The 15016-nt window shown below is 37.6% G+C and overlaps 1 protein-coding gene across 2 annotated transcripts in view; it reads left to right on the forward strand.

Moving 5' to 3' along the window:
• The window catches only part of PLPPR5 (phospholipid phosphatase related 5), a 158991-nt gene that overhangs the window by 65844 nt on the left and 78131 nt on the right, over window positions 1–15016 (forward strand). For both annotated transcript variants that reach the window (XM_010598082.2, XM_003418440.3), the window contains exons 2-3: window positions 2767–2899; window positions 6635–6885. In XM_010598082.2, the coding sequence (XP_010596384.1) occupies window positions 2767–2899; window positions 6635–6885 (384 nt within the window). The remainder of the gene's footprint in view (window positions 1–2766; window positions 2900–6634; window positions 6886–15016) is intronic.

Here is a 15016-nt window from a genome sequence, read left to right on the forward strand (position 1 = left end):
TTGAGTCCAGTACAACTAGATAGTGCCCGGCTACTACCACTGACTGCTCTGACCGGGATCACAATAGCAGGTCTTGGACAGAGCTGGAGAAAAATGTAGGTCAAAATTCTAACTCACCAAAAAAGACCAGACTTACTGGCCAACAGAGACTGGAGAAACCCCAAGAGTATGGCCTCCGGACACCCTTTTAGCTCAGTAATGAAGTTGCTCCTGAGATTCACCCTTCAGCCAAAGATTAGACAGGCCCATAAAACAAAATGAAACTAAAAGGGCACACCAGTTCAGGTGTAAGGGCTAGAAGCAGGAGGAGACAGGAAAGCTGGTAATAGGGAAACAAAGTTTGAGAAGGGAGAGTGTTGACATGTCATGGGGTTGTTAATCAGTGTCATGAAACAATATGTGTAATAATTGTTTAATGAGAAGCTAGTTTGTTCTGTGAAGTTTTATCTAAAGTACAAAAAAACAATGTTAAACACACTGCTTACCAATTTTTTAGTTTCTTTTAGGGCCCTGGGGACAGCTGATATACCAATGAAAAATACCCCTTGTGCCTTCTTAGGCTGGATGAACTGATTCATCACACGCCTACTCTACTAAAGCCAAGGTTATAATTTTAGGAGGATTTGGAAGGCTGAAAGCTGTAGCCTTCTCTAGTTCAATCCAGTCTCACCAGGTTGGCAAGACCAGACTCCTTTATTATACTTTGGTTAAACATTATCTGGTTTAACCTTGATCCCTAACCTACTTGGAAGAAGAGGTACAGCATGAAAGGAGGGAAAGGAGGCAGAAGGAAAGATGAACGTTAAGTGATGCCTCATAATTATTTGCTCACATTGAGTAGGTGTAGAACAAACACCTACTTTCCTGTGAATGCCTTCTCAGCCTTCCACTGGCGGTTTTTGAATATTTTGTAATCACAGATATTACTTTTCATGGAGACCCCCAAAATTTCCCTGGAAATGTGAGGGACTTGCTGTACAGCATGTTAATTAGCCTTGACAAGATGTATTAAAAACTAAATAATGAGAATTCTGACTCATAGCCACCTGATAGGATAGAACAGAACTGCCCCATAAGGTTCCCAAGGAGGGGCTTTTTGGTTAGCAATCAAGCTCTTAAACCACTGCACCACTAAGGTTACTATAGGGTTGCTATGAGCCAACTTGACGGCAGCAGATTTGTTTTGTTTCATTTTGTTTTAGTTAATGAGAATTAGGAGATGTACCATTGGCTGTAGTTTCTTTTCTCTTAATCTTATTTCTAGTGCTGTTGTTCATGGCATTAAATGGAGTCATAAGATCTGAGCTTGAGTCGGAAATGTTTGCTTGGCTTCTGATTGGCCTGATGAGGAGCAAATTATTTACCTCCCGTTATGGATTGAACTGTGTTCCCCCAGAATGTGTGTCAGCTTGGCTAGGCCATGATTTCCGGTGTTGGGTGGTTGTCCACCATTTTGTGATCTGATGTGATTATTCTTTATGTTGTAAATCCTAACCTCTATGATATTAATGAGGCAGGATTACAGGCAGTTACGTTAATGAGGCAGGACTCAGTCTACAGGATTAGGTTGTATCTTGAGTCAATCTCTTTTGAGATAGAAAAAAGAGAATCAAGCAGAGAGGAGAGGGACCTCATACCACCAAGAAGGAAGAGCTGGGAGTGGAGCATGTCCTTTGGACCCAGAGTCCCTGTGCCAGGAAGCTCCTAGACCAGGGGAAGATTGATGAAAAGAACCTTCCGCCAGAACCAACACAGAGAGAAAGGCTTCCCCTGGAGCTGATGGCATGAATTTGAGACTGTGAGAGAATAAATTTCTGTTTGTTAAAGCCATTCACCTGTGGTATTTCTGTTATAGCAGCACTAGACAACTAAGACACCTCAGTATGCTTCCATTTTCTCATCTGTGAAACCGAATAATAATACCTTGCTTGGTAATTTTGCGAACATGGAAACCATTTCAATTGGTACATACACCAATGATGGAAGGTAGTCAAGTCCCTTAATAGGTCAGCATAGTAGAGCAAAGAATCATTACCAGCCCCTAGTTCTTTTCCTTACTAGCTCCATAAATGGCCTGGAAAAAATCAGTTGGGTTCCAAGTTTTGGTTTCTTCACTTCTAAAACGACTATGGTAATAATCCCCATTTCATATACTTTTTATGAAGAGAAAATGACATATGCTTATTAAAGCATAAAGAATGTATTAATGATTGCAATTCTTAATAATGCCTCCAAATGGAATAATGAGATATTGGCAGAGATAATCTCAAGGACAAACACTCATGAATTGAATTTTTTCTTATTATAAAAGTATTAATATAATTTAAAATTAGTACCTCTATGCTAGATCCTTCTAAAAATATTTGCACAGAGAATCTGTTTTGATTTCTATGGCAGGATAAAATTGAAACACAGTCACTTCAAAAATAAAACATGGGATTCAATTACATATCAAAAATAAGTGAATGCTTCCTTAAAGCAATCAGAGCTCTTTTTGTAGATTTTATTTTTCAGTGGAAACTTCTAGAAAGCAAAAATGTTATAACCTATTTTATTCATAATTTATCAATAGCCTTTAAATTGACAGAAATATGGGTTATATACATAGGAACAAGGTTATAATAAGAAGGTCTGATTAAGTAAATATATCTTGGCTTTACGCTGAGATAGTTGCCATTCAAAGGACCTTATTTTTTAAAAATAAAAATAGTCTATATTTATCCTGGTTAAATTCTAATATTCTTTAACCTTATATTTTCTTGCAAGATAATAGTTGGAGAAACTGCTGTGTTTTGCCTACAACTAGCCACAAGAGATTTTGAAAACCAGGAAAAAACTATTTTAACTGGAGACTGTTGCTATATAAACCCACTGGTGCGTCGAACGGTCCGATTTCTTGGTATGTATTCATTAAATTGTTTTTATTGTTGGAAAAATGTTTATGTATAAGCTAACCAGTATTGTACCAGCATTTTAATGTATGCAAATATTAGATTTCCTTTCCTTTGAAATGTGTCAATTTGGTTTAAAGAATAAGTATTATGTACTACTTCCTCTTTGACGTTGTAAGACCCCACTTAAGGATGTCATTTCCACATTATTTTAAGGAAGAAAGAATACCACATTTGGATATTTAATATTCTTTTAAAAACTAACAATTACCCTAATTAAAAGAAGGTACTTACTCTGTTTATGAAATTTCAGAAGCAGTGTTTTGGGGGAAAATGATATTCCAGGTAGGATATTGAACATCATGAAGTGCAAGAAAAATGTCTTGGCAAGTAGAAGAAATGTATCACTAATAACCAAATATAGTACTCCATGCACTGCTTCTGGACTATTTTTTATGTAGACAAAAAAAAGTGTGGGTGATTTTACTAGAGGAAAAGAGTCACTGATAATTTAACTTTCAAACTCATATTTCAGCACTAATAAATATTGAACATTACTGAATTATTGAAAATCATCTCAATTCAATAGAAACTTGACTAAGACAGTTTTTTTAAACTGATGCAATAAATTTAACATGAATTTGTGTTTCCTGAATTTATCAGATACAAATGAGTATATTTTTACATTATAAATAATATTTGAGATGAATTCTCATCAGTATCTAAGAAACACATGAAGAGTATTGTGAGCTTTCACTATGTTTCTCGTATTAATAGAATCCAGATGAAGACCATGAGGATATTATGCATACATCACCTAATCAATATATAAACCCATTGAAGACTGACTAAATGTCATCATATCTTTAGATCTCTCTGAATAAGACCATCAAGTTATACATCTCCAAAGCCCTCATCTATCCTGTTTGAAAGGATAACTTTTAGGTGAAACCTTAAAAAATTCATTTTTCACATGTACCAATACTGTGTCTTTGACTCATTTCTCTTTGCACTAACCCGTTGTCCTCGAGTTGATTCCGACTCATAGCAGCCCTATAAGCCAGAGGAGAACTGCCCCATAGGGTTTCCAAAGCTGTGATCTTTACAGAAGCAGAATGCCACATCATTCTCCCGTGGAGTGGCTGGTGGGTTCGAACCACCAACCTTTTGTTTAGCAGCCAGGCACTTAACCACTGTACTGCCAGGGCTCCTTCTCTTTGCATTAAAGTTATTTACTTATAAAATAAACAATAACATAATATAAGAAATAATAATATTTTATTGAATTGAAGCTTTCCTAAATTCTGTTAAACAGATTATATTGTGCCTTTTTTATTTAAAATATTTCTCTGCATTTGCATATGTATGGTACAAAACCAAGCGTGCTTTTAAGTAGCTACACGTTTCTTATATGATTTTGTAAAACATTAGGGAGTGCTTGATTTATTTCTTATACCTTTTTTTTTGAGGGGGGAGCCCTGGTGGTACAGTGGTTAAGAGCTTGGCTGCTAACCAAAAGGTCGGCATTTCCAATCCACCAGCCACTCCTTGGAAACCCTGTGGGGCAGTTCTCTGTCCTACGGGGTCACTAAAAAAAAAAAAAAAAGGAGTTGAAATTGACTCGATGGCACACACAAAACAACAACAACCCTTTTTTTAATCGTGACTTGGGTGTTTCTAGTTTGTTAAAATGGAAGCTTGTAAGCAAAACATTACAGCATAATAGAGCATCGCTTTTTATAGTGACTTTATTCTTGAGGTCAGCAGAGTGAATACACTCCTGGGATCTCACTTTAATTTATTATCTTTGTAGTCAACTAAAATATTGGCCTTGGGCCTGATGCGCTGACATTTTAATTCTAAAGCACATTTGGGAGCTTTACGTGTATCAAGAGATATTTCAGTATTCTTATCAGATATTTCACTCTATTTTAAACAGGAAAACCTATTACACTAGAAAAAAGGAACAGCTTAGTTAAATGAAATGAGTACATCTTAGCCTAGATTTCAAAGGAGTGAAAATGAAGAAGACTTGTAATTTAGGTTCCCACGTTTGACCATGACATTTTGGAAAGAGAGGTTGCATACATTGACATTTTAATGAGCTCACTGCTTCTATTTCTCTGACTCTCCCAAATTTCTGCTTTTGATAACATTTACTTGTATGACTCACGGAATGCTGATAAAGAAAGGGCTTTTTATTGTTCCCTTTTAAAATTTTTAGATAAAGGTAGAACTAATGTCTCTTTCATAGCCATTTGGTTAGCATAGAGTTTTCCTGTGTGCAGGTTTGCGTGCATGAACCTTTTAAAATCTCACATAATATTCTGAAAATTAAAAGAATGGCCATGCATCTAATACTGGAAAACTATCCCGTCCTTCACAAATTTCCCCATGATTTCCTATACAAAGTCAGTAATGATCTAAAGGCTTAGCAAGCACACTAACCAGAAACATCTGGCTAAGAAGAAAAATATCTCATTATTAGAATTAGGTAATATTTTATTAAACTACCTATTTTGGGAAGTATCATTTTGGTTTAGTTTTAAAGGGTCCTGATGGACTTTCATTTCACAAAATGATAAGAAAATGAATTTCTTTACATTGGTACTATATCCTTGAAGGTTATATCTGTAAGTTTAATTGAAAATGATGCCAAAAAATTTCATTTTGCCTCAGTAGGAAAATAATTTTGACAGTAATAACATATTAAATTTAGAAAATGTTCTCCATATTCAAATAAATTGGTAAGTTCTTTACAAAGGAGAAAAAAAATGTTCTAAATTTTGACGGCACTGGGTAAGATAACCAAACCAAATATGTTTTAATACTGTAAAATAATTGAAATTTTATCATTTTGATTGCCTTATTGTTTTCAGAATTGCTCTAAATTTAATAAATTATGTGAAGGTGGCCAATCCTTAAAAACGATAAGGTGGGACTAAATTACTAGCTATTATGGAAACCCTGGTGGCGTCGTGGTTAAGTGCTATGGCTGCTAACCAAAAGGTCAGCAGTTTGAATCCACCAGGTGCTCCTTGGAAAATCTATGGGGCACTCTACTCTGTCCTATAGGGTCACTATGAGTCTGAATCAACTCAATGGCAATTGGTTTTTTTTTTTTTTTTTTGGTTTCCGAAGCTTTTAGAAATATGTTTCTGAAGGCAAAGTAGGGAGTGAGTGATCTGAAACATTCTGCTTTACCTCAGATTTTCCATATTTACATGAAAACTGATAGTATTGGATTTTACAGCTAATTAGCACCTCCTGCAGAGTTAAAATCTGTCTGGGTGGGCTTAAGAGGCACAAATGAAAAGGGGACAACTGCTTTGCTTTATGTTAATTAGATTAAAAATATTTTCAAAAATAGGGAAAAAATAAAGACTGCTAACATTAGTAGAACGTTATTAGAACTTTCCTTCTTGGGAAACATGTTTCCATGTTTCAAGTGCATTTCTCAAACATAGTATTAGAATATATTTTCTTCTTTTATATTGTTATAAACCTGCCATGCATAAAAATGTAGCCAGTGGTAGACAGCTCAATATGTTGAATAATTTAGCACTCCCACAACTCCTGAAAGCTAAGGACGGAGCTGGGAAGGAGTGAAATAGAAGCCACCATACGTATGCATGTATGTATGTAGGGAATATTTTTGTCATTTCTAAAATATTTCCATGTTGGTTTACTGTAAACAGAAATACAAAAAACGAAGAGTTAAAATTATTTGTTTTCTTCCTCAGGAATTTATACGTTTGGACTATTTGCTACAGATATCTTTGTAAATGCTGGACAAGTAGTTACAGGAAATCTGGCTCCACATTTTCTTGCCCTGTGTAAGCCCAACTATACAGCGCTTGGATGTCAGCAGTATACACAGTTCATCAGTGGTGAAGAGGCCTGTACTGGTAACCCAGATCTCATCATGAGAGCAAGGAAAACATTTCCATCCAAAGAAGCAGCTCTCAGTGTCTATGCAGCTATGTATCTGGCAGTAAGTAAGGATTATAAAATTATCTTGTTCTGTATTTTTTAATTTCTTCAAATGTGGAAATGATTTTTTTCCTACTGTAATGAAAGTCACTTATAGTACATGAACAGCCTTCTGTAGGCCATTTAATTTATTTTTAATAACTGTACTGTGAATTAAGGCAGTTGACTCTCATGGGATTATGTGTGGGTAGCTGGTTGTATTAGAAAAGATACCATTAGCATTTCTATTTGAGACTGTGTTTGTCTTTATATTAAAGAGGATTAAATGGAAACAAATTTGTCCTGTGGCATTCCCCATGAACTTGTAACAGCGCAATTAAGAGAATTACCCAGTTCTAATCTGTCCTGTAGGATCTCTATGAATCAGAATCAACTCAGCGGCAACGGGTTTTTTTTTCTCTTAGTGGCCTACTCAAGCTGTAAGCTCTAATATGCCCTGATGGGGGTGGAACAGGGGCCAGTCTTTTTCTAGAAGGCTCTTTTATTATCGGTAACTACATCATCATAATTCCTCAGCCAGTAAAACCAAACCAGTTGTCATGGAATCAGTTCCCACTCATGACGACCCCATGTGCTATAGAGTAGGACTGTACTCCATTGGGTTTCCAAAGAGCAGAACACCAGGCCTTTCCTTGGAGGCGTCTCTGGATGGGTTTGACCTGTCGATCTTTTCTTTAGTAGTTGAGCACTACCCGGTATCTCCCAAAAATATAAGGAAAAATGTAATTTAGAAATATAATTTAATTCCATTCTCAAAGAATTATCCAAAACAGCCTTCTAAATTATATTTTTTCTATATTCCTAAGTATTTGTCATAATTTTAATGGTAAGAGCCAGGCCCCAAGTGCACCCCACATGAGGTGGAGTGGTCACAGCTGACGTATTACCTACGTGAGAGAGAGAAAGGCAGACTTGGCAGGCAGCTCTGGACCCCAACATTTGTTATCAGCCTTTTTCTCCAATCCTGGGATCTTGCCTTGCAACTATAGAGTTGGATTCCAGAAGTATGCCCTGCAGGCTTATCTGTAAACTCCAATAAAAAGTACAGAGACTTTAAATGGCTTTTTAGATTCTCTATTCCAGAGGTGCCAATAGCTACTTTGTTCTGATTTCAGCTAATTGGCAAGGGATTTGTAAAAATTTAGGATCACTTTGAAACCAAATTTGATCATTTCTAATACTTTGAAAAATTTGGGATTTTCTTTGCCCCCAAAGAACTATTTGAAATGTTTCCAGTGCAATAATATCAGGTTGTCACTAAAAGCAACAAAAAAATATAGCAGTGTCCTGTTACACCTCTGCTTGAGATTGGAAATAAAGATTACTAAAAGAGAAAGGGAGTTTAGGTGGAGAAATATACCATTTTATATAACAGTTACAATGGTAGAATAATTTTAGAGGACCAAAGGGCATGCTCTTTAACTTTTGTAAAGTTTCTAAGCTAAGTAACACTATTCCTTATTGTCTGGACTTCTAAAAATTTCATCAGGAAAATGTTTACAGAGTTAAGGATCAAATGCCTTCCCAATCATTTTCTCTTCCACTGTTTTTGAAATTTTGTAAAATTTGTCTGTCACAGCTCCCTCCTAACCTTCTTACTGTGCTCCCCAACTCCGTTCCTCTCATTTCCCTTGATTTCTTTAGCTCAGTTTGCTTTCTTCTTCATTTTCTAAGGTACCCCTATGCGTGCTAGGAAATCTGCTAACCCAGGCATATCTGGCCATGAATTTTTCCTATCCACTAAGTTGCTAGATTACATGTTTCACGTCTACCAGACTATGAAGCACTCAGCCTTAAAATGAAGATTTAAAACTTGAGTGAATCAGAAGTCTCAAAACACTTAACCATTGATTGTCATCACATCTAAGTCTGATGTTTATATTTGTATCTAGATATACATGGAAATATATCTGCATATACATACCTGATCAAGCCAATGACCTGAGACAAATCCCAGATTACTTTCTGCCTCAAAGGCTTGTTACATGAATACTTAGCATGAATAGATGATAGCTTTTTCTGTATAACCAGGGTTTGGTGATCGCAGTAAATTGCCTTTTTATTCTGCCCAAGTAGTGTTTTCAAAGGCATTGTTACAGAGGAGGGCATTTCCTTTTATGCAGTGGAAGAATCTTAACACCTCTGACGTACACCTAGTCTGTTAGCCACCTGAAAACATTTGTATCAGTGGCTTCTGAATAATAAGCCATATTGTTCTAACCAATTGTCATTGAGCCAACTCTGACCCAGGACAAACCCATGTGTGTCAGAGTGGAACTGTGCTCCATAGGGTTTTCAATGGCTGATTTTTCAGAAGTAGATTTCTAGGCCTTTCTTCTGAGGTTCTTCTGGGTGGACTTGGCCCGCCAACTCTCCAGTTACCAGCCAAGCACATTAACTATTTGCACCACCCAGGGACTCCTACTCTGTACTAAAGACTTAGAGATGCTACTACAGTAAACCCCGCAAATGCCAGAACCTGTGTAAGGCAGAAACCTGTCAGAGAAGGAAAACTCAAATTTTTTCCACTAAAATGGGGGATAGAAAAGTGGTAAGACTGCACCCTGTCAAAGGCAGAAAACTTGGAAAAACAAGGCAGCCCCATCAAGTTCTGGCTCTCCCAGGTGTCACTGTATTACTACTATTGCTACTACTATTATACTGAGTGTTTACTATGCATCAGGAAGTAAGTTCTTCGGTTTTATAATTTATTTAATTCTACTTAATAACCAATTCTTATTCATTATTCAGATTTATTTGTTATGGGTAATCTAATAATTGTATTAATTTAATCCTCATAATAACTCTTTGAAGTAGGTACCAACTAATGTTGTACCCATTTTACAGGTGAGGACTCTTAGGCAGTGAAGTAACTTGCTCAGACCCGTAGAACCAGAAATGTTATTGACTACAATGATTCCATATGTTCCAAAGAGAGAAAATATGACATCATATTAGCCCTGATGGTGAGCTGTATTCCCTCCCCCGCCATGTAATATCAACATCCTTAAAAAAAAAAAAAAAAAAAAAAAAAAAATTTTTTTTTTTTTTTTAATAAAGGTTAAAGCCAAGGGTGCAGATGGTAGACCCCTTTAGAGGAAAAACATTTAAAAAACACTCTAACTCTCAGAAATCTATCATTAAACAGTGGTTCTGACCAACAGTCAGGATTCCTGCTTGTAATTACGTTGATGAGTACCTCTGTCTTGTTAACAATAGATTCTTTTCTCTGGTAACTGCTTTTTCTCTTTTTCCCCACCACCCCTTTGTGTGTGTGACTGTGGGTGGCTGCTATGGCAACTCTGAATATAACTCCTGCTGGAACTGTAGGCTTTACAGTTAAGTTTTGCCGTTATATTTGAACCTACATACAAATATATTTCTCCCCAGCTTCACTAGAGACACCTTGGGAAAACTTTATATTTGAAACGTTGGGGTTTTTCAGACTAAAGCAGTCACATGAAATGCCTGCAGAACTTTGATGAGTAGGTAAATAGGGGAAAACAGCCATACAGTCAATATTCTCTGTGGAAATGGATTTATGGCTGTTTATGGCTTATACATACATACATATATATGGTGAGAACACCCTGGTGGCTCAGTGGTTAAGTGCTCAACTGCTAACCTTGGAAAACCTATGGGGTTCTACTCTGTCCTATAGGGTCACTATGAGTTGGAATTGACTCAGTGGCAATGGATTTGTGTGTGTGTGTGTATTTTTTTTTTTTTTTTTTTTGCTGTAGGGGTTATAAACATATGAAAACACATAAATAAAAATACATGAACCCTGTTATGAGGGATGTGAATAAGAATTGAGGCATACTTTCCTCCTACTTCTCTTTGTGGATTAGTAAATGAAATCAAGGAACTTAAACATTCCCTTAACATCTCATTTTAATTAAAGCTTTGGGAATAATTTGATCACACAGTTCTCCCTTACTTTACTGAGAACCTTTCAGGGAAAAAAAAATCCCTATGCCTATTTTTGCAAATGCTGTTCGTTTCCCAGAAAAAAATTCTGAAGGGTATTTAACCCTCAAACCATCAAATTTATAGTTCAGTGTTAAGTTACATTAGAATAATATCTAAATTTAGCTTTGTTGTATTTCTTTTCATATAAACTAGGTGAAGTATTTTCCAGTTAAAACTAAATGAACTTCAAAGTTTATAATGAGAAATCGTGATTGATGACTTTCCACTTAACTTCATAAACTCTTGAACTAGGAAGACATAAAATCATCTCTTTATACCACTTCCAACTCTGACCTCAGATTTCCTGAAAATATGAAAAAAAAAAAAAAGAAAGAAAGGGTGAGTTACATTTGCTAGCCTCTGTTTCCATTATTTATTGCTGTATAGTAAACCACCTAAAGCTCAAAATAGTAACAATATTTTATTCCTAGGATTCTTTGGGTTGACTTGTGGTTTTCCTGCTAGTCAAGCCTTGCCTCACTCTTGTGCTACCATTCAGCTGGGGGCCAGGATCATTTGGAACAGCTCAGATAGCTGGGCCTCTCTCACTCTGCCAGGTCTTTGTCACAGGTCTTCTCTGATTACTGTTTCAGGCTAGTACTCTAAGACAGCAAAAGCCCAAGCTGCAAGGCTTATTTAGGCCTAGTAGGCTTCTAAAGGGCTTCCAAAGGAGCCCTGGTGACACAGTGGTTAAGAGCTTGGCTGTTAACCAAAAGGTCAGCAGTTTGAATCCACCAGATGCTCCTGGAAATCCTATGGGGCAGTTCTACTCTCTCCTATATGGACGCTATGAGTTAGAATCGACTCTATGGCAACAGGTCTGGTTTCTTTGGTTAGGCTCTGTCTTAGTCATCTAGTACTGCTATAACAGAAACACCACAAGTGGATGGCTTTAACAAACAGAAATGTATTTGCTGTCAGTCTGGTGGACTAGAAGTCAGAATTCAGGGTGTCAGCTCCAGGGGAAGCCTTTCTCTCCCTGTCAGCTCTGGAGGAAGGTCCTTGTCAGTCTTCCCTTAGTCTAGGAGCTTCTTCATTGCAGGAAACCCAGGTTCAAAGGGCATGCTTTGCTCCCGGCACTGTTTGCTTGGTGTATGGGGTTCCCCTATCTCTCTGCTCGCTTCTCTGTTTTATATCTCAAAAGAGATTGACTTAAAACACAATCTAATCTTGTAGGTTGAGTCCTGCCTCATTAACATAACTGCCACTAATCCCACCTCATTAATATCACAGAGATACGATTTACAACACATAGAAAAATCACATCAGATGGCAAAATGGTGGACAATCATACAATACTGGGAATCATAGCCAAATTGATACACATATTTTTGGTGGACACGGTTCAATCTGTAACAGGCTCCTAAACTTGTTTAGTGTCACTCTTCCAGTATTCTTTTGGCCCAAGCAAGTCACTAGGCCAGCCCGGATTGATAGGGATAGAAGAATAAACTCCACCTATAGATGGAAGAGACATCAGAGTCAGATGTCAAGAAGGGAATATCCTGGGAGAGGAGAAATTTGGGGACATTAAGGAATTCATTTACCACAGTCTTTTCCCAGAATATTAGTGGAAAGCTCTAAAATAGCATTTTCCTTTTACCTCCCCCTCTTTGGTGCCCATTGATTTACATCATCCTATTCTCAACTTCCCACACAACTCTTAGACCATCCCATGTGCAGTATCCATTGCTCACAGGCTGCTGAGACAAGGGTTAAATGAACACAATCTACTGATGTCTGTTTGCTTCTCCCCCATTTAGCAACTTTTTACCTAATTCTTTGTTGGTCATGGAAACCCTGGTGGCATAGTCAAGTGCTACAGCTGTTAACCAAAGGTTGGGAGTTGAAATCCACCAGGCACCCCTTGGAAACTCTATGGGGCAGTTCTACTCTGTTCTATAGGGTCACTATGAGTTGGAATGGACTCGATTGCAATGGGTTTAGTTTTTGGTTTTATATAGGTCATGAGCAGAACCTCCTTCTGGGGTTATAGTTTGGGGAATGCATTCCAGTTTAGTTGTAGCAGTTGATTTTATGAAGCTGGTCAGGAATTGTGTTTTGGGGAACGTGTGTAAAAAAGAAAAAGTGAGAGTGGGTCAAAAGAAAAGCTCGGGGCTGCCTTCATATAGTTGTCTTCACTGCACTGATGAAATCTACTTCTGCCATGACAAAACCATTCTTCTAAATCTTCCCTGCTCCAGCAAGAGTAATTTAAGCCTAAAATGTATTGGGTCCCAGTGCTCTACATTTTAAATCAGCAAATTTGATTAAGCGTCTACTAGGTAATATTCAAAAAGTATTTATTGAACTTCCACTCTTGATGGGACTGCTGTACTATTCCTGTGACTACTGGTGGTATGGCCACCATTGTTAGTTGATTGACATTTTTCTTCCCAACCTTCAGTTAAGTGTTATTGGTAAGGGGTGGAGGAAGATACAAACGATGTCTGTGAAGTACCCATCAGATTCCAAGATTTTTCACTACCCCTCTTATTATTTACCTTCTCCCCCTGCCTCCACACTCCTCCATGAATGCCATATTTTTAAATCTTCTACCTAATATATTATGACTTTCTCATCCCAACTCAGGTCAGATATTTAACAGAAGTCCATAATAGTAAAAATATAATAATGCTGTTTTGAAATTGCACGCATACAATTAGTAAAATGACTGGGATGAAAACAAGCACTTAAGTAAATGATTAAGGACATGTGGATACTCCGTATCCTTAGCCTAGTTTTTGACCTGGCCTCTGTAAATGGCATATTTGGGTATTCTGTGACTGACATGTAGCTTTAAAATGGTGTTTGCTTCTCCATCGCATCCCAGAAGTTTCCTGTGTTTTCAACAACTTAGCATACCCACTGTGCAGCATGAGATCACCAATATTGCTAACAGATATGATATGGCTCCAGCCAAAAGCAAAGAGCATTGACATTTTAGTTAGTGCATGTGGGCTTATTATGGGTAAATATGCTATTCTATTGAGCTTTTTGAAATATTGAGAATATGTCACAGAACTCCATTAATATGCCTGGGGTTTCTTAGGTGTTAGGAAACTTCCGCTTCGGAACTGTTGACAGTGTCTCACACATTCTAATTAGGAAAACAGGCCTTACTGTTACAAGAAAACAGAAGGTAGTCACAGCTGCATGATGACTTTTGTGGGCCCTAGGCACTTGGGCATCCATGGGCTCTTCCTCCATAAAAAAATATTGAAAGCTATGTTTTACAACTCTACTGCTATAAATGAAATGTATAAATACTGTATATTAAAACATTTTCTTCAACCTTAAAGTTCATTTTTTTCCCTCCGAGTTTGAAAGAAATTAATGCATTTTTGTGGGTCCCTGGAAGTATCATGGGCTGTAGGTACTGTGCCTACTTTATGTAATGGATAAACCAGTCCTGAGCATGTTGTTGTTGTTAGTTGCCGTGGAATTGATTCCAACTCATGGCAACCCCATGTGTGCAGAACAGAACTGCTCCGTAGGGTTTTCAAGGCTGTGACCTTCTGGAATCAGGTCCCCAGGCCTGTCTTCTAAGGCACCTCTGAGTGGATTTGAACCAACTGGGGCATTTAACCATTTGTGCCACCTGGGGATGCCTGCCTTGAGGGTAGAACATAATTAAGTTTTAGATGGAGTACTATTATTATTAATATGGAACGCTGGTCACGCAGTGGTTAAGAGCTTGGCTGCTAACCAAAAGGTCAGCAGTTCGAATCTACCGGTCGCTCTTTGGAAGCCCAATGGGGCAGTTCTACTCTGTCCTATAGGGTTGCTATGAGTCGGAATCTACTCAATGGCAGTGAGTTTGTTGTTGTTGTTTGGTACTATTATTATTAACGTACGGTAAAAGAAAAGGCATTCCAGGTAAGGGGGAGGACATGAGCACCGGCAGGGGCAAGAAACAGTAGCTACAACTAAAATGGAATGACCAAAAAACACCAAACCTGTTGCCATTAAATCAATTCTGACTCATGGCAACCCTATAGGACAGAGTAGAACTGCCCCACAGGGTTTTCAGGGAGCGGCTGGTGGTTTCAAACTACTTACCTTTTGGTGGTAGTTCATCATAGCTCTTAACCACTGTACCAAAAGAATGAGGAGGTCCTCAAAGTGGGGGGGAGGGAGAAATATTTGGGGAGTTGTGG

Source organism: Loxodonta africana, chromosome 3 (assembly GCF_030014295.1).
Source record: "Loxodonta africana isolate mLoxAfr1 chromosome 3, mLoxAfr1.hap2, whole genome shotgun sequence".
NCBI lineage: Eukaryota > Metazoa > Chordata > Mammalia > Proboscidea > Elephantidae > Loxodonta > Loxodonta africana.